Below are 23313 nucleotides of genomic sequence, written 5' to 3'. Positions count from 1 at the left end.
TTGCTTTTAGAGCTTCATATAATTGCTACTTGTATTGGGTCAAGTACTTTGGGCTTCATTTACTGGGTGACATGGGGGTAAGCATGAAGGCTCTATTTTAGCTGGACTGGGAGCTTTTCCTCACCCTTGAATAACAAGTTCCTCAAATAGCAGTTAAGCCACTTTTGTCAGACTTCATATTTCACGTAAATATATGTCTGTTACTTTAAAAAAAGGGAACCGTTTTGGACAGTGCTTTCCAACAGTCAAACATATTGCCTTCCACAGAGTGGAATGCGGTTGTTTGGTAAACTCAACACAAATGCTTGGGTGATGCTCACTGATGCTGATGTTCAGAGAAAACACATAGGAACAGGGCTAGTGGAGGGTGGCTGGAGGCTATGGCAGTAAAGAATGTATCTCTGGAACTGGAGAGATCTGGTATCTATAAGCACAGCACAGTAAAACACTCAGTTGGTGCTGGGAACACAGGAGCAGCTAACTCATATCACTAGTTATAAACACGCCATTCCTTTAGGCCAGCAGCAGATTGCTATAGTTATCCAACATCTATAATTAATATGTCAAATTAGATTGATGCTAGCAATAAATACATAAATTTAGAAATCATTATAGAAGAATCTATAGAAAGCAGAAAATAATTTCCAAAAGGGAGCAGTGGGTGAGAAACAGAAACCATAATTCTATTTCAGTACATGAACCGGTTGCCCATGCTTCACGAGACAACATATTTCTCAGGTCTGTTGATTGAGATAACTTGATATAAAATGTGTGAGCTGGCTTAAAATCAATACAAGACATAAACATAAGATATAAATTGATGAAATGACACAAATCAGATATTTGAAAAGCGCATAAGCAAGGATTACTATGTGAAGATGGAAATAGCATGTTCTGGAAAGCCTCCCTTCGAGCTGTTGGACGGCAGGAACAGGTTTGGTGAGGTTTTAATGAAGTCTATCATTTCGAATGCATAAGTAGGCGTTGTCTCTAAAATTGATGAATCTAGTTACAGTACAAAATGAACTAAATTCTCCATAGACTATTTCTTTCCATTTTCCATGAAAGCAAGCTTTCACAAATACATCTAATTAACAACACTGTATTCGTGTTTATCACAATAAGCAGTCGGTATGTGGCTAAGAAAAGGCACATAGATACCCTTTGAGTTTACAGGAGTATTTGTTGGGCATTTGTTGCATGCTTTAAATTCTTATACACTTAATGCCTAATGCTCCTGAGTTCTAAAGCAGTATTATTATTGTTATCACCCTTACTTTATAGATAAGAAAACTGAGGAACCAAGAGGCTGAATTTGGACCTCATAGCCCACACTTCTAAGAGACAGAGGCAGAGAATGACTCACTTTCAAACTGTGTATGTATGTGTTTGTCTCTCACACACACATGCTATTAACTGCATTAATCTCTCTGTGAAGAAAATTGTTAAGCATGCTTGGGAACTTTGGTGTCAGGAAGGAAACCAAACAGATAAACTGTAAGTGAACTTATTATAAGCATCCCTCCACTGTATTAAATTGGCGTTTCCTCACCTCAGTAATACAGGAAATTTTGTGTGTAAGCACTTGTACTTAACCTGTTACTATGTAGTGTGTGTGTGTGTGTGTGTGTGTGTGTGTGTGTGTGTGTGTGTGTGACAGAACTCTCATTATCTCTGTATACATTCCAATGACAACTGTTATCGTAGAACTTTATAGCCAGTGGGCAAAAGTGATAAGAACATATTTTTGCATGGCTTTGGGCCAAGACCCAAGAATCAATTTTAAATATACAACTAAAATACCAATACCCGGAGGAGTCAAACTGTCTAAAAGTTATTTCCCTGTAATGGACACAGTCTAGTGTATACAATTTTGTTTCCTTGATTTGGGAAAGAGAGTGAGGGATGGCTTGGCTTGAATAGGGAAGGATAATAAATTCCTGTAATTCTTTTAATTCTAGCTTGTAGCTGAGAAAGACAGGTTTCCTCCTTTGGGAACTTTGGGGCAGGGCTGGCTTTGTTCAGCTTTAACTGTTACAGGTCACAGAGAAAGGCTGCATGGAGAATCTGTTACAAAAGTGAGCCTGCTCTCAGTCCTCCCTAAGCCTGTTTTTTTTTTTTTTTTTCAGGCCTGTCTTGTTATGAATGTATACCTCTTCTCTTCCAGAGGGTCTGTTAATCAAGGTAGACTGCAGGCATTCAGAATGAGCTCCCTTATGCAGGCGGGAACAGAATGCATTATCTGGGGGCATGGGCTTTCTGTTCAAGCCGCAAACCCACAATAATGCCACATTGCCAGATTTTACCCATGCTCAGAAATAGCTAACATCATCACCTCTATTTCAGAGTTTAGAGACTAAGACAGAGGGGGTTTTTGCTTGGATTTTACAATCTAATATCCAACACAAAATGATTAATTACTCAGTTGAGGATGACTACAATTAGATGTCACCATCATTCTGCCCAGGTGCTTTGCAGTGTTGTCTGGGAGGCAAGTTCTGTGCTACATGTGTAGGTGAGGCTATGATTCCAGCTGTGATTTGGCAGTAAGTTCATGAGTATGCAGGTTCTGCATCTGTATCTGGGGAATGGGGCAAAGGTTCACCCTGTGGTCTGGGCTCATTCTCATGTACCATTTGCTGAGAGTCTGTTAGCTTCACAAGGTACCCAACCCTACATCAAGAAAGGCATTTCCATACCAGCTAGTTGTGTAGTACCGTTTCCACAGAGCTGGTCCTTTGCTGTTCATTTGTAAGCACATGTGAACTTCTTACTTTCTGTTTTCATCTAAGCCTCCAAAATAACATGGGAGGAGTCCTTTTCCCTTAAAATTTAAAAAGAAGCTAACAGTTGATTTATTTTTAAATTGCTTCATTAAATATATTTTACTGTCATTTTTAAAAGAAATTAAGTTCCTTTAAGTCAAGAACTTTGCACCTGTGGCTAGGTTCAGGCTTAAGAGCTTGCCGCGGAGGCAGAGACCACAGAAGGGAAAAGCTGCACTCTAACCAAGAAGAAATCACCTGAGCCTTTCCTTTTCTTTCAGAATCTTCCCCAACTGGGGCAGCTCCATGAGGTGACCCCATGCTGTGATCTTGGCAGTGAGAATGACATTGACTTAGGTTGACCTTCAAGCACCTCATCTCGGATACTGTGTTTGACATTATCTGCTTTATCAACCTTGTCTTGTCATCTGGATAACTGCTCTAGCCAGTCCAAGGGTCCACTATCACACCTCTTTCTTCCCAGTGAAAAATGGGCATCAGAGACTGTGTAAGTTATGACACCCGTGGGAAGTCAGCTGATGCCACTGCAAAGCTCCACAGAAGAGCTGGCTACACAAAGTATGTTACCAATTTGGGGACAACTTGAGAGTAAGGGAAGAAATCACAGAAAACAGATTATACCTAGTTATTTTAAGGAAACTCTGACATCTCTTCCTTGTGTCCTTGGTAGAATATCTTGACCGTGTATTTGATACTTCAGTGGAATTCACTTTCTCTAAGCTCTGCCTTCTATGCCCTCATTTTTCCATGCAGGGATCCAACCTCCTGAATTTTATTTTCCGAAATCTGAACATGCTACTGTCTCACTAACGCTTTGCGGGGGACCCAACACTAGAGAGTTTAATGCAATGTGGGTACTCATCCTTAGGCGCCTTCAGGTAACCACCACTGTGAAAGAAATTGCAGGCCACATTTATATGGCTAGAAAATAATTCAACAAGCATTTCAAAATGCTCACTGTTCACCTTTAGTCAAGGCACTTTTGTGTGTTTAGTAATATTCACAGTAGTCCATGGGGTCTTTTTTCCTGAAATTCAGTTTAATTCACAGCCACTTGGCCTGGTTTACACACCAGCCTTCTTATACTAAATGTGTGAGGCTTGCTTCTGTTTTTTTCCTTGGCAAATGCATAACAAAAGTATTTGTATTTATAGTTATATTAATTTAAGTTTTCATGAATTATTTATTCATTTTTATTATAATCAATGTGCCATACAATGGTGATGAACTCACAGTCCCTGTTAATATGAGTCTTCTCAGAAACTCTTTGAGAAGGATCTTTTCCTATCTTGTCCTAGAGAATAGTTAGGAACTGGGAAGGATCATTATGATGTATGGATGTGAGAAATACAATGTTTACTTAATCCCTTTCCTTCTGGGAATTGAAAATGAGGACCTGGGTCACAGAGACATTTAAATAAAGATAAGAACACTCTATGACAGATTTAGCCATTTTCCAAACTGGCATCAGCTATCCACTTTTATCTAATTGTTTGCTACCCCTACAATCCAGATTTGTAGCAGCTAGCTGCAGGCACTGCTTATTAAAGGGTTTCTAACTGGGACCTTGGCTTTCTTTTCCATGAGAAAGTTATAGCTCTCTTTTCTGTGAGAAAGTGTACAGCATCCCCTTTGAAAAACATATGGCTTTCTCACCCAATATGTGTTAAGCATTTTCTCCTATCCTGAGTGCTAGATCCAGGAGGAGTTAAAAACAAAGGGAATCTGCATTCTTGTTAGTCTCACTGCCTTTTCTTTAATAATCTTACTAGATTGTAGGCATCCAGAGGACAAGATTGTGTTTTACTTATTTTTATAAGTCTCATAGTGTATTGCACTAAACTCTACTATCATTGAATGGAAGAAGTCACTGGTGAATAAATCTATTTGTAGGACAGCTTGAAAATAGACATCATTCCAAGACTGTTGAAAAAAATCAGCTCAATATATGGTAGGTCATATCACTTCACCTGTTAGTGAAGGTTACCAGGACTCTGGGGACAGTTGAGATACAGATCTACCATTGCACACCCAACCAAGTCAGCTTTACTATAAATGGAACAAGCCAGTCACACCTCTCAATGATTTGCTCATTTTAGTAGGGTCACTTACCGGATCTGAAGCCATGTCAGCATGGGAGTGGTTCCTCCTCCAAACACCCAGACAGTGAAGAATACAAGGAGCAGTGTGGTGGTGAACATCATCTGTTTGGGCTGAGATTCTGTGTTACGGATGGCCAGGGCAAAGGCGATGGCACCTCGCAAACCTAATAGAGAAGCCGAGAGGAGGAAATTAATATCAAGACTAACTCATTCTCTTTTCACTATATTTATCTTTACAACTTGCTAATATAATTTCTTTATTAACTAAAATTTTTATTCAGAAATTGTAGCTGGAGTTTTTCTGGTCCTGCCTGGCCCAGGGTCAGGACAAATCTCTCTCACTTGCCAGTAGCGCAACTGCTCAGACCCAACCAAGTAAACACACAGAGACTTATATTGCTTATAAACTGTATGGCTGTGGCAGGCTTCCTGTTATCTACCTCTTCTATCTTAAATTAACCCATTTCTATTAATCTGTACTTTACCACGTGGCTTGTGGCTTGCCAATACCTTATATCTCACTTGTCATGGTGGTGGCTGGCAGTGTCTCTCTGCCTTAGCCTTCCACTTCCCAGAATTCTCCTCTCCTTGCCCCACCTATACTTCCTGCCTGGCTACTGGCCAATCAGTGTTTTATTTATTAAACAATCAGAGCAAAGCATTTAACATACAGACCATCCCACAGCAAGAGATGATTGTAGATTCATACAGAGAAACAGTATACAGAAATATTTTCCCTTAGTCTCTGCCAGTGATAACATCTTGCAAAGAGACAGCATGTATCTTAGCCAGAATATTGATGTCTATCTATACAGATAAGACATAGAACAGATCTTCCAATCAACTTAAGAGTCTCACTTGCTGCTCTTTTATAATCTCACCCTGTGTGTACATCTCTCTCTCTCCCTCTCCCTCTCCCTCTCTCTCTCTCTCTCTCTCTCTCTCTCTCTCTCTCTCACACACACACACACACACACAGCCCTTAACTCATAATTACCAGTCAGTCTGTGCTCCATTTTTGTAACTTTATCACTTTACTGTTGCTTTTACATCTACATTACGTCTATAAATCACTTTGTCACTGTGTCCATCCAGTACAATTCTCCAGGTATTCAGGCTGTTGACTGGATCCATCCTTGAACCTTAGTCCATGGTATGGCTGTTCCATGGGTGGTTTGTTTAGTCCCCTGCTTGTTGAAGAACATGTACACTTTTCCTAGTGTCTAGAGATTAAATGAAGACTGCTCCAGTTGGCATACAGGTTTGTGTGTGACACCTTGTGCTTTCTCTGAGGCAATGCTCCAGATTATGATCAGAGTGTTGCAGAATCTGCATGCTTCATTTGTAAAGAAATTACCACTTTTGCATTCTAACCAGCAACGTAAGAATCATCTAAATTTTCATCATCCTTGATATATTTGGTAGTGTTCCTTCTTTAATTTAAACTGTAGTGATAGGTAGGGAATGATAATTTATTATGGCTTGAATTTTCTTCTCTGAATGGCTAAAAGCATTGAATATTTTTAATTTGTTAATTTGTTATCTGTATACTTTGCTACATGAAATAGCTCTTGTATTTTTTCTACTTTTTAATTGCATTGCTGGAATTTCTAATTGCTATGTGATGAGTTCTTTATACACGGTCCATAACGGGCCTTTGTTGAAGGCAATATTTTGAAAATATTTCCTTCTATTCTGCAGCTTCTTTTTCTCATCTTTGATTTTTTGTAGAACCATCTTTTTTAAGTTTGATGAAATAAAACTTGTCAATTTTCAAATAAATTGTACTTTAAGAGTCAATTCTAAGGACTCCTTGTATAAACCTAGTCCCCAAAGATTTTCTTCCTTAAATTTTATAAGTAAGTCAACAATCATCCTGGAGCAGTTTTCATATCAAGGGAGAGGCTTGTGGTTATCTTTTGCACTGGTGACATCTACTTTTCCCATTGATTGTTTTTCTTATTTTTTAATATCTGTCCAAACTCAGCTGTTTATATTTTGTGAGTCTGTTTCTGAATCTCCATTTATTCCATTTATTTGTATCCATTCTTGTAGCACACTGTCCTGATTGCTGTAAGTACACAGTGGCCCTGTTCATTAGGTACAGCGATTCTTTCTGACTTACTTTTTGCTTTCAAAATCATAGCTTTCTGGTTTTCTTGCTTTCCCATAAAACTATAGATTTATATTGTATTTATCTACAAAAGAACACCTTCATGGGAACACTTTCTTTTCTAAATTAAATGTGTCAGGTGACAAGGAAAACCAGGACTATTGAAAGTTAATAACTAATTAACCAATGCTTAAAACATTCTAGACTGATTGCATACTTTCTCAAACTCTGTGATTGGAACTTATCTACTAGAACCTCTTTTTCTTTGTTTTACTTTTTGTTCTCCAGTAAAAATATGCTAATTGTATGTTGTTTATTTATGAAGCTGTATGAAGCACAGGAGGTATTACAAAATGAAAGGCCAGAACTTCAAAGTGTGATGATAGTAATAAAAACAGAAATGCAGAGTTAGATGGGGAGTAAATAAAGTGTGAGTGGCAAAGGAGGCAAAGCAGGAGGCTCAGGTGACCTGAGACTTGCTGAGCACTAAGCAGAAGTCCAAGAGCTACTCAACTACTTCTATAAGAAGGTTTAAGTCAGACACATATCATCTCATTGGTCCAGTTTCTATGTTTTCTGCAGTGCTAGGGGTCTTCTCTGTTACTTCCCCAGGGTAGAGGTAAACAAATTCCATTTTTTACCCTAGATAGGATGTCAGCAACAGACCAGAGAAATAATCCCATCCAAGACCAGCTTGGTGAACCAATGGATTTAACTGGGATTGCTTCCAGAAACCGGGGTGACCCCTCAACAGCTCCATCACTGAGAAGGGGGTTTATGGAGTTCCCCCCTTAGCCAGCATTCTACCTCCTGTGTTCTCTGGCACTCCAGAGATGCACAGTTGAGGCATGAGTACTTGTGGCTGCATGTGTGTAGGAGAAAGTAGCTGGCATCTTCGTTGAGGGTCTAGTGACCCTCCTTGTGTTTATCTTTCTACGAGGTACTGTTAATGGGCCCGATCTTGTGAGAGTGTCATAGAAATCATCACAGGTGCTTTGGTATCAAGACTGAAGTGGCCATGGTTGTGCTAAAGGGCAGACAGCATTTTATAACAGCTTGGGATTTCAAATTGTTATTTTATATTTCAAATGATTGGAAAAAAAAACAACAACAGACCTCAGAATATTGGGCAGGACAAGGAACACTATAGTCATCCCACCCCCCCGGAACTTAGATTATAATGCTTCTTTGTTCTGTTCATGTTGAGAACATACATGAGACAAGCGGTGTGACAGGAGAGACAGAGGACTAGGCCAGAGAGATTGAACACATTCTGCCTGAAACAAAAAAGCCTCAGAAAGAGAGAGAGGAACGTGCACTCTGATTATAAAATACCTCCAAGGGACAATGTAAGGGAGGAAGGAAATTATTCTGAATCTCCATGTAGACAAGGAAATGGCCTGAGGTGAGGGACACTAACATTTGAAGCAGACATTAATAAAAACGTTCCTTTACATCAGGAGTTCTGAACGCTAGGGTGGCGGTGCTCAGCCCAGCACCCCCCCCAAGTGTCCCCCCCCCCTCCCCAGTTGTTCATGGCTCAGCCACAGCTGTGGAGAAGGCTGGGAGGGCAGCAAAAAGCCCCCATGCTGGGACAATTTGAATAATGCTCTCTCCAGGATGCACAAACATTGGTGTCATCAGCGAATGGGAATGCAAGGAAACAGACTCCTATTCTCGGAGGATAGGATTTATGGGTCAAGGTTGTTTAATCACGGTGCAAGCCTGGAGAGAGAAAGTGATCCTTTCGTTTTTTGCGCTCTGTCAGCTAAGCAGCCCTGCCCATATGAGGTGATGGTAGAGGTATGACTTACTACACACTGGTTCATATTTGCTGCTTGTTTCTTGCCCTAGATACTTGTAGTTCTTTTGAGTTTTTATAAGAAATAGTAGAAAATAGACTACAAATAAAAACATTCTGTATCTTGCCCACTGTAAACTCACCCATATTAGATACCAAGGAGAAAATAGTAAGCAATCATTAACCCTCCTAACCATGTTTAATAATGTATGGTTATTTTGCCAAACTGGCATAACTATGTTCTTAAGCAAGTTATATGTAAGTAGTCCTTGGTTTAAACATGTACTCAAAATAGTGGCATGATTGATGGCATACATGTGCAACCCTGGGACTCAGGAGGCTACAGCAAGAGGACATCAACTTTAAGGCCAGTACGAATTTCAACAATAAGACTATCTCAAAACAAAACAAAACAAAACAAAAACAAAATAAAATGAAACAAAGTCCCCTCCAGATCCCTCAACACTCTCACACATATATGGGGAACGTATCTGCTAGTTTGACTTCCTATCAATCAATCTATATGAAACTTTAATACATGAAATTATATTAAAACCTATATTCACACACAAAGGAGATTTCTGGGGGTGGGGGTGGGGGAATCAGAAAAGTCTAGCAATGACCTTGTGGCAGGTTGGGAAATGTTTATTAAGTCCAAACGCTAAGGCCCCGTGAAAGGATGGCTCTGAATGGATAGGCATGAATGAACTTCTGAGCTGAGGGATATTTGGGAAACAGATCTTCTATACCCTGCCTTGGTCATCCTCAGTCTACATGGTACCTGCCATAGGTGAGATCAGCCAGCAACAGTGAGAGCAAGTTATTGGGGGTACTGAGCCTGTTGAGTGGGCAAAGGGAAGTTGAAGTGCTGTCCTGCTTGTCCCTTGTGACTATAGATGTTCCTCCTCACACATCTAGAGCCTGGGCAAATGTCTAATCGATGGCCGTTCATTGCTTTGATTAATGCAAATATATTGATTACCTCCTATAAGGAGTTCTGTGCATGCTGTCCCTATCTTCTTAACACCATGGTTTTAGGCCATGGAGGATTTTAGGGAAAAAAAATCATTCAGGCTACTGGAAAAATACTGAGATGTAAAAAGAAAAATTGATATTGATCTCAGGATTTTCATTGTAGCAAAATACGACTTTCAAAGAGCACATACAGTTTTGCTTGGAAATAGGAAATTCAGAACACATCAAAACTTGGATTTGATTTGATTTTCTGAGTACTTAGACCCCTTGGTTCACCTTTCTTCTTCTTTTTGTTTCAGTCAGCTAGTCAAAGTAATTCTGTACTTCTGGGAATTGGTAGACTATATAATTTTGCTTTAAAAAAGATTGACTTTGTGAGGAGTTTGACACATTTTATATGCCCAATTGGAAAGTTATCATCATCTTGGGGAATAAAGGAAATACCTACAATTAAATGTGGTTTCACTTGAAATTGGCCTCTAAGGGCTTCTTATGTTAATTATATTGATGTTCTGCTCATAACAATAGAGCATTATTGAGCCAAAGAAAGATTTCCAGCAAGGACCCCTGCTGCAGAAATTGTTCAGTTTCCTGTTTATCTTTAAAGAGCAAAAGGGAAGCATTTAATCAATTACACATTTGCAAAGGTGCTGCAAATTGGTCCAGGTCAGATATATATAGCCACATTTAAACTATAGGAGTATAAATATCTCTTCAGACATTCTTATTTAAGTTGCAAAGTGGTAATGCAAAACTGTAAATATTTCCTGAGCACCCATTATGTGCCTAGCTTTAGCCAAAACACAGAGTAGAAAAGCAGTAAGAAAGGTTCAATTTCTCTGAGGCGCTTAGTCCTACAAACATGACTATGTTACAGTGTGGAGAGGGAGTGGGAGGGAAAAGAACACTAAAGATGTCAGTAAAACCCACAGGGAACACAGGGAAATCCATCATTTTATAAGTTGACTTACACACACACACACACACACACACACACACACACACACACACGTAGGTGGAGAGATAGAGACAGATTTATATGCATATGGTTTTTAAAAATATTGACTTTATGCATATGGATATTTTGCCCATATGCATGCCTGGTGCCTGTGAAGGCCAGAAGAGGGCATCAGATATCCTGAAACTAGATTTACAGATGGTTGTGGGCTTCCATGTGGGTGCTGGGAATTGAACCTAGGTCCTCTGGAAGAGCAGCTAGTGCTAATAACCACTGAAACATTTCTCCAGCCCCTACATAATATGGTTTTAATAGAGTTATGCCACACAGTGGGATAATGTTCCCCCAAGGAACCATAGGCTAGCTAACAAAAAACTCAATACCAGGCAAGAAATACCTACCTTCAAGTTGTTGTTCAGAGGGGTCTAAGAGACTCCCCCAAACTATGTAGACTATCAAAATTGTTCTCAATTACTTTCCAGAACATGGAAGTCACACCCCAGTGCTGAAGACACCACAGGACTTGGAAAAGCCATCCTGGGACTGACCTGGAGGATTCGTCCCTGAGGACTAGCTTTCATAATGTTGAAAGGTGCCATGCAAGCACCAAGGGAGAAAAGGTATCAACAGTCCTACCCAGCTATACAGCTCCAGAATCACAACAATGGGACCAGCAAGATATCCTCAGTGGTGCAATAGTGACACTTGCATTTTGAGGACAACAACAGCTATCTGATTTGACCTAAAGTCCAGGGACTTATAGGGAATTCATGCCTGATACCATAAACCTAGCCAAGAACCTGACTGGAGAAGTCATAGGCCCTAGAGGAGAACCTGCTACTACAAGCAATCTGGTACTAAAGTACTAAAGCTTTCGAAATACTTCTAAATATTCATCCTTATCCCCATAGATAGGCGCAGCTCTCACATCTCTTTGAGGAAGCTTCTTTTTACATATCAGCTAGAGACTACTAGAGAGCTTTGCAACTGGTTAAAATGTAGAGTGACTATGGGATGCCCAGACCCAAATGGCACATCAGTAATTCCACCCATACACCCAAGTCTCAGGGAACATCTCAGAGGAAGGAACAGAAAGATTATAAGAGCCTGGGGACCCAGATGACTGCTGTGAGTTAGTGTCTTCAGGATATGAGAGGGGTGCTGCTTCCATGAACCCCGAATGATATGGCTGACTACAAAGATCTCACCAAGTTGACATGTCAACATGAATGGAGGAAAATTTCACAAGGCCCCATCCCTAGATGGTGAGCTATAGGCAGTCAGTGGCTGATGAGGGAATAAAAAAAGGCTTCCCCTGCCCCCAGGGATGAGATCCCAATCCTAGTGTGTCAGAAAATAAGAACATGCAAATAAGAACAACACTAATTGGACTCAGTAGGTTGTGTATGTGTTATTATAGAAGAAGATGTCATGAATGCTAGAGGGGGTAGTTGGTGGAAATGATGCAAATATAGTGTACTCATGTGTGAAATCCTCAAATAAATATTTTAAAAAGGTCAACCGGGATGTATTAAAGGGGGCATTTTGAAACTATAGACTGATGAAGGGAAATGATGAGGGTCATGATGACCCACTCATGACCACTGCCAACAGATATGTGGCATGTATGGGTCCGAAGTCACTGGAGTGTACTCCTCCTGGATTATCTGTTTTCATCTGAATTCTTTCTCCCATATCCCCTAATGAGACACCACTGTGTTCTAACTATTCTTCACAGTTCAGCTAAGATACTCCTTTGTCCAGTAGGCCTCCTCTGAGGCCTGAGGCTGGGACAGGCTTCCTTATTTTTCTAGAACAGTCCAGTTCCCCTCAGAGCTTCCATACAATGCTTTATGACTGTCAGGCTTTGTTTACCAGCAACATTGGAGCAAGACCAGGGACATAATAAATGCTCAGTGAATATTTATTAACTAAATTGATGGCTAGCTAAATCTTCTGATCTTTCATGAATCCAGATACATAAAGAAAATGATGGCTATTTTATAGTTTGATGTAATAGTTGGATAATTTTCTGAAAGCCCAGTGCTGACTTTTTATTATTTAACCTCAAAAGTCCTTATGTTGAGTTTCAAGGGTTCTGGAATCTGGTCTTAGGACTATCTCTGATGTCTTACATGAGCCTAAGCAGGTTGCTTCATCTCTGTTATCTCATTTTCATTTTTAAGTTATTTACTGGTTTGTTTATTTTATGTGTATGGGTATTTTGCCTGTAAGTATATATATGTACCACATGATGTATGTCTGCACCATGTGTGTGCCTAGTGCCACAGAGGCCAGAAGAGGGCATCAAATCCCCTGGAAGTGGAGTTACAGACAGCAGTGGGCTGCCATGTGGTGCTGGGAATCGAACCCAGGTCTTCTGGAAGAGCAGCCAGTGCTCTTGACAGTGAGCTGCCATGTGGTGCTGGGAATCGAACCCAGGTCCTCTGGAAGAGCAGACAGTGCTCTTGACAGTGAGCTGCCACGTGGTGCTGGGAATCGAACCCAGGTCCTCTGGAAGAGCAGCCAGTGCTCTTGACAGTGAGCTGCCATGTGGGTGCTGGGAATCAAACCCAGGTCCTCTGGAAGAGCAGCCAGTGCTCTTGACAGTTGAGCCATTTCTCTAGCCCTTGTTAACTCATTTCTAAGTGCACATTTTAAGGCTTAACTTGCGGCCTTCAACTGGACTGCACATCAAAATCTTGTGGAACTTAACATCTTCCCATCAGGGACTTAACAGAGATTTTGATTCTGGAGCAATGAATCAGGCCACAGCTCAGGCCGCTGGTCATCATGGCCCAAGGCCATCACCTCAACTCATACTAGTTGAAAGTCCACTTTGTGCCTCACGAACCCCCTGTTCTCCTCCATGTCTCTCAGAAAAGGTCCCCCAGATCCTAGTATATAGGGTGGTAATTCAGCTTAGCACATAGATTACTATAGTTCACAGAAGCCTCTCAATCAAAAGCCCACTCTGTCTTCCTCTGTCTGTTCTCACTGGGAGACTCTGTAAGCAAGGCAGTGTTCAGTTGTCTTTATGCCATGAGCCCCCTCAGCCTTTTGCTTCACTTCCAGAATTCTGCATTTCCTTTGGTCTTCTCCAGTGTTTGCCCATTTGAACTATGTTTCTGCCCACCCCTCACTCTCATGGGTTCCTGGAATCCTCTAGTCACATTGTTTTCTCTTTGAAATCCTATACAACACACTGAGCAGACCACTTGTATTACTAAATCATAATCAGGATTGAATCAATATTTAATGTGGTATGTGGAAAAATCTCCCAACTTCTAATCTCTCAAAAGGTTAGAATTACATCTTTTTAAAGTAGTTCCCAGATTTCCCACAGCATCATGGATGTGAAATTCAGCAATGCTCTTGAAGTGAACAACTGCACTGACTTCCAATCTTCTAGATAGGATATGGCAATATCCATGTGTGATTACTTAATTCTTCAATTCCTTCAGCATACAGAGTTGAACAGCAAATGAGAGCTAACTCTTGACTTAAAGGTGCATCCGGGTTAGTTACATAAGGTGCTGGGAAGAAAACCAGACCAGGTAAGAGGACAGCCTGTGTGTACATGAGGGGTTCAGTGTTAGGATGCTTAGGGAAGCCTGGCAGGTTAGTGACTCTTTTGTTTGTTTGTTTGTTTTTTGTTTTTCAAGACAGGGTTTCTCCATGTAGTTTTGGTACTTGTCCTGGATCTCGCTCTGTAGACCAGGCTGGCCTCGAACTCACAGAGATCTGCCTGGCTCTGCCTCCTGAATGCTAGGGTTAAAGACATGTGCCACCACTGCCCGGCGGTTAGTGACATTTAAGCAAAGACTCCAAAAGAAGCACAGGTCTGGTTGGGAAGCTGGAGCAAAGCTCTAAGGAAGAGACCTGGAAAGCAGTATGGCTGGAGTATGATGAAGAGGTTCAGATTGGGGGACTGTGGCAGGAGCAGAAGTCACAGAGCCAGGTAGCAATGGGCTTTGGAAGGGCAAGGTGATTGGTTGTTATTCTAAGATGAGAAATTTTAAGAAAGTCTTAGGCAAGACAGTGATTTCATCTGTTCAGTGGCTGGAAAAGGAACCATGGCTGCTATGTGGGAGCCTGATTTCTTTTCTTTTTTTTAATAAATATTTTTATTTTATAATTAATTTGATTTTATAAATCAGCCACAGATTCCCCTGTCCTCTCTCCTTCCATCCCCAGACGTCCCCCGCAATCCACCCCTGATTCCCACCTGCTCCAAGGCAAGGACTCCCTTAGGGATTCAGCTCAGCCTGGTAGATTCATTCAAGGCAGGTCCAGTTCCCTCCTCCCTGCACCAAGGCTGAGCAAAGTGTCTCAGCACAGGCCCTAGGTTCCAAAAAGCCAGCTCATGCACCAAGGACAGGTCCTGGTCCCATTGTCTGGGGGCCTCCTAAATAGTTCAAGACAATCGACTGTCTCACTTATCCAGAGGGCCTGCTCCAGTGCCATGGGGGCTCCTCAGCTATTGGTTCACAGTTCATGTGTTTCCATTAGTTTTGCTATTTGTCCCTGTGCTTTTTCCAGTCAGGAGCGGGAGGTCTCAGCTGGATCAGGAACAGAGGGGGAGAACAAAGAAAGAGATACCATGATAAATGAAGACACTACGGGAATAGGCAGAAGCAGAGTGCTAGAGAGGTCCCCAGAAATCCACAAAGATACTTCCACAATTAACTACTGGCAATGGTCGAGAGATTGCCTGAACTGACCTACTCTGGTGATCGGATGGCCAAACACCCTGTCATGACAGAACTCTCATCCAGTGACTGGTGGAAGCAGATACAGAGATCCACCGCAAAACCTCTGGTGGAGCTCCAGGAGTCCAACTAGTGAGAGAGAGGAGGGGTTATATGAGCAAGAGATTTCGGGAGCCCAATTTCTAGGCTGAAACTAGGAGCCAGTGGGTCCCATACCTTAATCCAGGCAGCAGGTAAGCATGCTCACTGGGGTGGAAGTGTGATGGGTCCTGGCATGCCAATCCTTATAGTCTTTGTTGGTGGGTCAGATGAGGGCATGTGGAGTGGGCAGCCAGGAATACTATGTCCTGAGCACTCAGAGGAATTAGGGAGAACTATGTAAGAACTGTGCTTGAGGATGGGGTGTGTGTGGGTAACCAAGGCTGGGATTATAGCCACATTCATGTGAGAGGTCGATTAGCCTCCCCAGTGGAGAGGCTGAGCAGCAGATACTTAGAAGAAAGAGTCCATAGTTCAAGGATGGTTAGAACCCTCTTACTAGAGAGTGGGAGGAAGAGGGGGTACTTGGGATTTGAAAAGTTCAGGAAGGCGAAGCTTATTGTAAACTGTGTTTGTTTTTGCTTCTTGGCCTTTGTACTCACTGTCCCCTCAGCTGGCCCGCCCACCCCCTATGCTACCCCTCATCTCAGTCCTCCTCATCTCAGGTGAGGCCTGCCGGACCACCCGATGCCAGATGCCAGTATCTCCACCTTCACCCAGGCCGTGTGTGTGTGTGTGTGTGTGTGTGTGTGTTGTATTCCTTGTCATCTGGAATTTATTTGTCTATTTATTCGTTTTCCTTGACTAGAATGTGAGCTTGGGCAGAGCAGCCCCAGTCTGTGGCATTTGCTGTGACATCCCCCTGGTGCGGGAATGGTTCCTCTCACAGGGTAAGCACTCCTCAAGCTTGCCTTGTGAGGAATGCTGGGATGAATAGAGGAGGAAAAAGGTCATTTTTGCATTTGAAAGTGTTACTGGAATCCAAAAGGAAATGAGCAGCAGAAGGACTGGGGTACAGAAATGTTCCTGAGAATCCTATCTGTCCTTGAAAAGAATTGTCCTTTATAGGAGTCTTTCAGCGACCTATCTTTCCATTTGGAATAGAAGCCTGTCTAAGGCTCCCCACCCCCTCACTTAAACTGCTGTGAGGGGGTTGATTTCAAAGATCTAACAAATTCTTATTATTAGCCTGGTAAATCAAAGCCTGGGACGGGCCCACAATTGAATTATGTATAGCTTTTACACTTGCTAAAGTCTTATGACCTTGCACAGGGTAACTACTTTCAGCAAAAATGTCAGTCTGGTTTCAAAATAAGCTTTCCCCGAATCGTGCAACCTTGCTACGCGGCTCCATTTTCAATTCAACATCATTTTATCACAGGGAAGGGAAGCCAACAGATTGTTTGCAGAGGAAAAATCGTCTACATTCAGAAATAAATTGAGTGCTTCTAGAAAGCAAGCTTGTGTTAGACAAGTAGAACTTTCTTTCCTTCATCTCCCCATGAACTTGCATTACTGAAACTCAAGGCTGCAGAGAAGGAAAGTAAGGCAACAGCAATATATTTTTAGCTGGAATGAAGTTTGTTTTTGGAAGCCCTGGGCAGCAGGAAGGGTAATTGGGGATGGGATTAGCTCTGCCACAGCTCTGAAGTCAACACACAGAGCTGCCTCTGGCTTTAGAAGTTGATTTTTACATAGTAAAGATGGATGTGGTAGTATGCCGTGGGCTGATCCTCACTGCTAGCTCCAACAGTGGGTTTCCAAAGAGTCAACATTCTCTGAGCCACACTCAACTCTTGGCCAGGCTGTGCTCAAGAGAGCCCCAAACTTTCCCTTTAGAGCAGAAGTTGTCAACTGGGGCAATTTTCCCCCAGTGCATGTTTGGCAAGGTCTAGAAACATTTATGGGTATCCTGGGGCTGGGAAGCAGGGGTGTGGGTTGAGTGGTGGGTGGGGTTTGGGAGTTAGTGAGATTTTTGCTGTATCTACAGGGCGGAGGCCAGGGGTTCTGCAAACATTCACAATGTGCACAATAGCTACCACAGTAACTAACTAAACTTAAATGCCAAGGATTCCTAGAGTTGAGAAACCTCACTTTATATCTATGATGTTTTGCATTGGAATATTATTGTAACATTGTTGTAAACAATAACAATATTTCTCTAGAGGCTACATTAGCAAAGATGGCTACCTGTCACAAAATCTACTTGAATATGATCCCAGATACTGCATAATATGGTTCTAGATTTTCTTGGACTTTCAGAGAGCTTTATTTATTAGGTTTGAGGTAGACACAAAACTGTCTTTCTTTTTTCTTTTTTTTTTTTCCCTGAGATGGGGTCTCACTGTGTAGACCTGGCTGCCCTGGAATTCGCTATACAGACCAGGTTGGCCTTGAACTCACAGAGAGCCACCTGCCTCGGCCTCCCAAGTGCTGGGATCAAAGCCAACCACTATGCCCAACTGAAACTGCATTTCTAAAGAGTTGCCAGGTCACATTGATCTTGCTACCCTAGACAAAAATAATGTGGCTTGGTTCATTTTTCTAGTCTGCTTTTCTGTTGCTGAGGTAAAATACTGACCAAAAGCAACTTAGAGAGGAAAGGGTTTATTTCCATCTTAAACTTTATATAGTCCATCACCAAGGGAAGATAAGGGAGGAGCTCAAGGTAAGAATCTGGAGGCAAGAACAGAAGCAGAGACCACCCAGGAATGCTGCGTATTGGCATGGTCTCATTATTGTTTAACCCAATACCACCTGCCAAGGGGAGCATTGCCCGTAGTGGGCGGGGCCTCCCACATCAATCATTCATCAAGGAAATGCTCCACAGACATACCCACAGGCCAGTCTGATGCAGGTGGTTCCTCAATTGAGGTTCCTCTCTTCCCAGCTGACTTTGGTTTGTGTCAAGGTGACAAAAACTAACTAGCACACTTGGATTCTCCAATCAAGACCTTCATTTCCTCTGGCAGCTAGAATGAGCATCCCACCAGGAAGAATGCCATTATAAGAAATGTACTGGAGGGCAGTGCCTATTCTTCCCAAGAGGAGTACATTTTAAAGTATTCAGCAGGTGTAATGTTCATGCACAGAATCCAGATACCCTAGAAGCTGAGGCAGGAGGATTACCATTAGTCTGGGGAGAGTTTGGACTACAAAGGAAGTTTCAGGCCAGCCTAGGCTACATACAGGGTAAGACTTATAGAAGAAAAAAAAAAGAAAAAAGAAAAAAAAACCAAAACCAAAACCAACAAACCTTAACACATATGCTCACGTGTCTGCCTGTGGGATTGAAAATAGCTTCAGTAAAGGGTAGAGAGGGTGGCTACTGTGATGACCCTGGTGCCCATTTTCCAAATGGCAGTGAAGACTGAGTCAGAGGCTGAGCAGCTGCCAGAGGACTCTTCCTTCTTTCAGCAGGAATCACTAGTCCTCTGAAGCTCTGGGCTTTGGAACAAATTCCTGGCAGAGCCTTTGGGTGTCTGGGAGGTAGTGTGAGAAATCTTGCCTTTCTACAGAAGTTTGGTCAGTGTCTGAAACACAGGCTGACCAGTGTTTGAACTTTCTTGATGTATCAGAGTTAATGCTGCACAATTTTGAATGACTAAATGGTCCTATGGGGGTTCAGCACAATGCATTTGTAAATGCAACTGCTTCTTGCTCATTTGCACATATAACTTATTTGAATCAATTCTATTGGCTTCTTTCAAACTCTATCTGTAGAACCCGAGGCAGATATTACAAGGGATTTGTGCTGGCACACAGAGACTAATTTTTTGAAATTGGTTTGCTTATGTTAATAGTTTTCTATGGTCTTGTCTACTCCATGCCCCAAACCAGCAAACAATTAGTAAGTAAATTCAAGCAGAAAACAGAGTAGAATTATATAGTCTTTTTGTTTGCCTCAGTGGAAAGGTTGATTTGGTTAAAACTATCAATAAAATATTTGTTCACTGTGGACATCTGAAAACCCCCAAATGTCCATGAAAGTTCTAGAATTGAGTGGCTAAATTGTCCATGTTCCTATAACCTTCTAAGACTGTATTCCTGGGACACAGGAGCAGCAGCATTCTGGGTTATCTCCTTTCATTACTGAATGTGCTGGAGTCTCACATGCTTTCATTGGTTGCACTATCTCAAAAGATAAGTGAGTCTGGTCACTACAAGATACTGTCACTTTCTCACACTCTGTAAATGACAAAAAAGGATCTCTGTTTTACATGGATCAACTTGTGGAAGGAGGGGAATACTATATTTTTTCATATACAAGCTGGTACTTTAAATTTTAACATTTTTGGTTGATGTAGTGATCCAGGTTATATGCCTGCTCATGAAATATCAAATTGTCCTTACCTGAAGGGAGAGAACAAAGTTTGGGACATGTACATTGCTTGCACTTAGCTTCTGCCCCAGACTGTGTCCTCCACAGGGATTAACAGTCAGCCCTTCTTTAGAATGAAGACCTCAGTCTGTGGCAGGATGCTGTTCTGAGAGCAGCAGGCAGTTTCTTGGGGCACTCCTCCTGTAAGAGCTGTCTTGTCATCTGTGATGATAAAGGGGAGCAAAAGAAACTGTCCCTCTGTGCGTCTCCAAGTTGTCAGTTTCTGGGCAGGAGGGTTGAATTTTAAAGTATCATTAAAAAAAAAATACTTATTTTTATTTATGTGTATGTGTGTGCATCTGGTTATCTATATGTGCACCACATGTGTGCAGTGCCTATAGAGGCCAGAAGAGGGCACTGGATTCTCTGGAACTGGAGTTACAATCAGTTGTGAGCTTCCCAGTATAGGTGCTGAGAATTCAACCTACGTCGTTCTATAAGAGCAGCAAGTGCTCTTAATAGCTGAGCTATCTCTCCAGCCCCAAGGCAGCTATATAGCTAGTTTGGTTTTCAATACTAACCACTTAGGCTAGGGATATTTTTTCTTCCTACTTGTTAGTCTAGGAAGCTGTAGGTTAGAACCATTTAATCACAAAGGGCAGAGTCTACGTCAAAGCCTGAATTCTTTGTATGTTGACAAAACAGTAGTTCCTATTTATGAAATACTATGGTGTGCCAAGTAGCAAAATCTAATTTGCTGCTTAAAAATGCAAAAGCAAGTCATTCTTACTATAAATGTGTTTTGGAGCTAAGTGAAGAATGATAATGTTTTGACTTCCTAATAGGAGAAACAAATGTATGGGCCCGGCCACCATCCTCAGCTGTTTCTCAGCTACTCTGTATTCACCACAATCATACAACCCTTTCCCAGTGGGTAAAACCATGAGGAGCTAATGGGATCTGTGATCCATGTGGGTCTGTGATGCTCATCTGCCCTGCCACAACAGTGCTGTGCATGCTCATCCATTATCAGGATGACTTTTTCTATGATTGCTTGACACAGTGGTTAAAACATTTTTGTGGTTCATTTCCTGTGTAAGCTGATTAGTCCTGTGCCACTTAAAGACCTCAGAAGGCCGATTGTAGTCACCACTCACTAATGCCTTCCCCAGGCCACAGTGTTTTCCACCTGAGAAAGACGGGGCTTCGGCACTCATATCCCCTAATGGAGAAATGGTCCATCTCTGTGCCCCATTAGTTGGTTAGTGGCCTACTACCGAACTAATTAATTACATAAGATAGGCTGAGGGTGGGGAGGGGAGAGAGCACAGGAGAGGGAGAGCCCTGGAGTTTAGGTGAGAAGGCTGTGAAGAGGAAGGTTGGATAGGGAATGCTCAGAGGGCGATGGCATTCTTGAGCTGTTTTTCATCTCTGGAAGCATAGGCAAGAACAAGGAAAGGGAACGCCCTGTTACAGGGGCTCAGACTTCAGAGTTTTAGATAAGCCTGAACACACATTTAAGGAAATCATCTTCCTAAGTATAACTTGAGTTTAGCTTCATTTTTGATTCAAACAACCTCAGGGTTTTTAATAAGAAAGCAAACACATTCCCCCAGCATAGAGCAAGCAAAGATTTGAAAAATATTTTCAAATCCACATGTTACTGTTACCAACTTTCAGACTAGATAATAGTAGGCTTCATTTGTGAATCTCTTGCTTTGAAATTATTGTTGCTTATCTCCCACCTGTGGAAATGGGCAAGGCTAGTGTGAGCTGGCAGGACAATTTTGTAATAGCTCCCAGAAATAAAACAAGATAGAATGGAGAATTCTTAAATGTCAATGTGTATTAAATGTATCACTTAAGTTGGGTGGACAGTGTTATACATTGTTCACTCATTTGCCTATTATCTACTAAATATGCATAGAGGGCTACTTGGTTTCCTGAAGCAGTGTTTGGGGGCTGAGTTATAAAGTATCATGTCCTTATGAAACTTTAAGCATAGAGGGGATACAGGTAGACAGACTGATAACTGTGGTAGAATATAACGTCTTCTAGGATGGGATGTTAAGGGGCCATAGAAACAGATCAGAAGGATATCAACTCAGACTCGAGGTGTTACAAAGCCTTCTAATAAGAAAAGTCTAAGCTAAGGTGTGAAGAATCAATGGAATTACTAAGATGTAAAGGTGGGTCAGAAGAAAGAGATTCACCTGAATGGATTGGACGTTTCAGTAACTAGATAAACAATGCTATGCTGATCAGATGACAAGTGGAGGCACCTAGGAGCGGCTAGCAGGAATGTCCAATCTTTTGACATTGTAACATGACACTATCATCTCAGTGTGTTGGGATGCATTCACAGCTATTCTGGAATGCATGTGGTCCACAGGCCACACTGGTTGCAGCCTGTAAACAACACAAGGACATGGGAGGAATGAGATGAAGAGATGGGCTCAGAACAGAAGCCATGAATTGTAATGACTTGGGGGAACATTCTTCTCACACACTTGAATTACCTGGAGACTGTTAGAATGTAGATTAAACTTTGCATTCATAACGAGCCCTCAAGGAGTTTCTCAGTTGAGGACTACACTTTGGGTATTGGTATGGTTTAGCTATGAAGTGTGAGCCACAAAGATTCACGTACTGAAGGCTGGTCTTCACCTGGTGGGTCTAGTCATTGAAAAGTGACAGGATCAGAAGGGCTCTGACCTGAGTGGGTCAGTACATGGTGGATTTGTAATCTGATGGCATTCTTGAGAGGCAGTGGGAGGTAAGGCCTAGTCAGTGGAAGGGACATGGCTTTGAAGGGCGTTTCGTTCTTGACCTTTTCTCTTTTCTTTTTATGCTTTCTATCTGCCATGAGGTAAGAGGCTCCATTTCATGTTCCCACCATAATGTCCCACCTCCCAATGGCCCAGAAGCTACAATGCCTAGTGACCATTGGCAGAAACTCTGAAACTGTGAGCAAATAAGTCCTTGTTTTCTATTCTAGTTCCATTTCCCTTGCTCTGATAAAATATTTGGACAGAAAGTACCGTAGGGGAGAACTCACAATCCCAAGTTAAAGTTAGGGGAGAAAAGTTTTTTTATTTTTTAAAACTCATCATCCCATGTTAAAGTCTACAGGGAAGTCACAGCTACAGGAGACTGAGACAGCTGATTACATTACGTCCATAGTCAAAAGCAGAAAGAAATGAATACATACACACTGGCTTGCTTGCTTGCCTGTGGTCATTCCAATTCCTCTACTTTTAATACAGTTCAGGAACCCCTGCCTGTGGGCTTGGTCTTCCCACATGAATTAATTTAAGATATGCCCCCATTGATAGGCCTACAGAGCAGACCTAAGTAAACTATCCCTCACTGAGACTCTTTTCCCAGGTGATTTTAGGTTATGTTGAGTTGGTAATTAAAGCTAATCATCCAACTCTCTTATTTTGCAGGGCAATTTATTCATTTATTTTTTGTCACAGAGATCTAGCAGAGGTGTTCAGGATTAG

The 23313-nt window shown here is 41.8% G+C and overlaps 1 protein-coding gene across 1 annotated transcript in view; it reads right to left on the bottom strand.

Moving 5' to 3' along the window:
• The window catches only part of Slc9a9 (solute carrier family 9 member A9), a 549909-nt gene that overhangs the window by 172044 nt on the left and 354552 nt on the right, over positions 1-23313 (bottom strand). The window contains exon 13 of the mRNA XM_036193912.1: positions 4899-5052. Within this exon, the coding sequence (XP_036049805.1) occupies positions 4899-5052 (154 nt within the window). The remainder of the gene's footprint in view (positions 1-4898; positions 5053-23313) is intronic.

The sequence above is a fragment of the Onychomys torridus genome, chromosome 7, assembly GCF_903995425.1.
Source record: "Onychomys torridus chromosome 7, mOncTor1.1, whole genome shotgun sequence".
Taxonomy (NCBI): Eukaryota; Metazoa; Chordata; class Mammalia; order Rodentia; family Cricetidae; genus Onychomys; species Onychomys torridus.
Note: the sequence above shows the minus strand (reverse complement) of the source record. Positions and strands in the feature narration are given on the sequence as shown.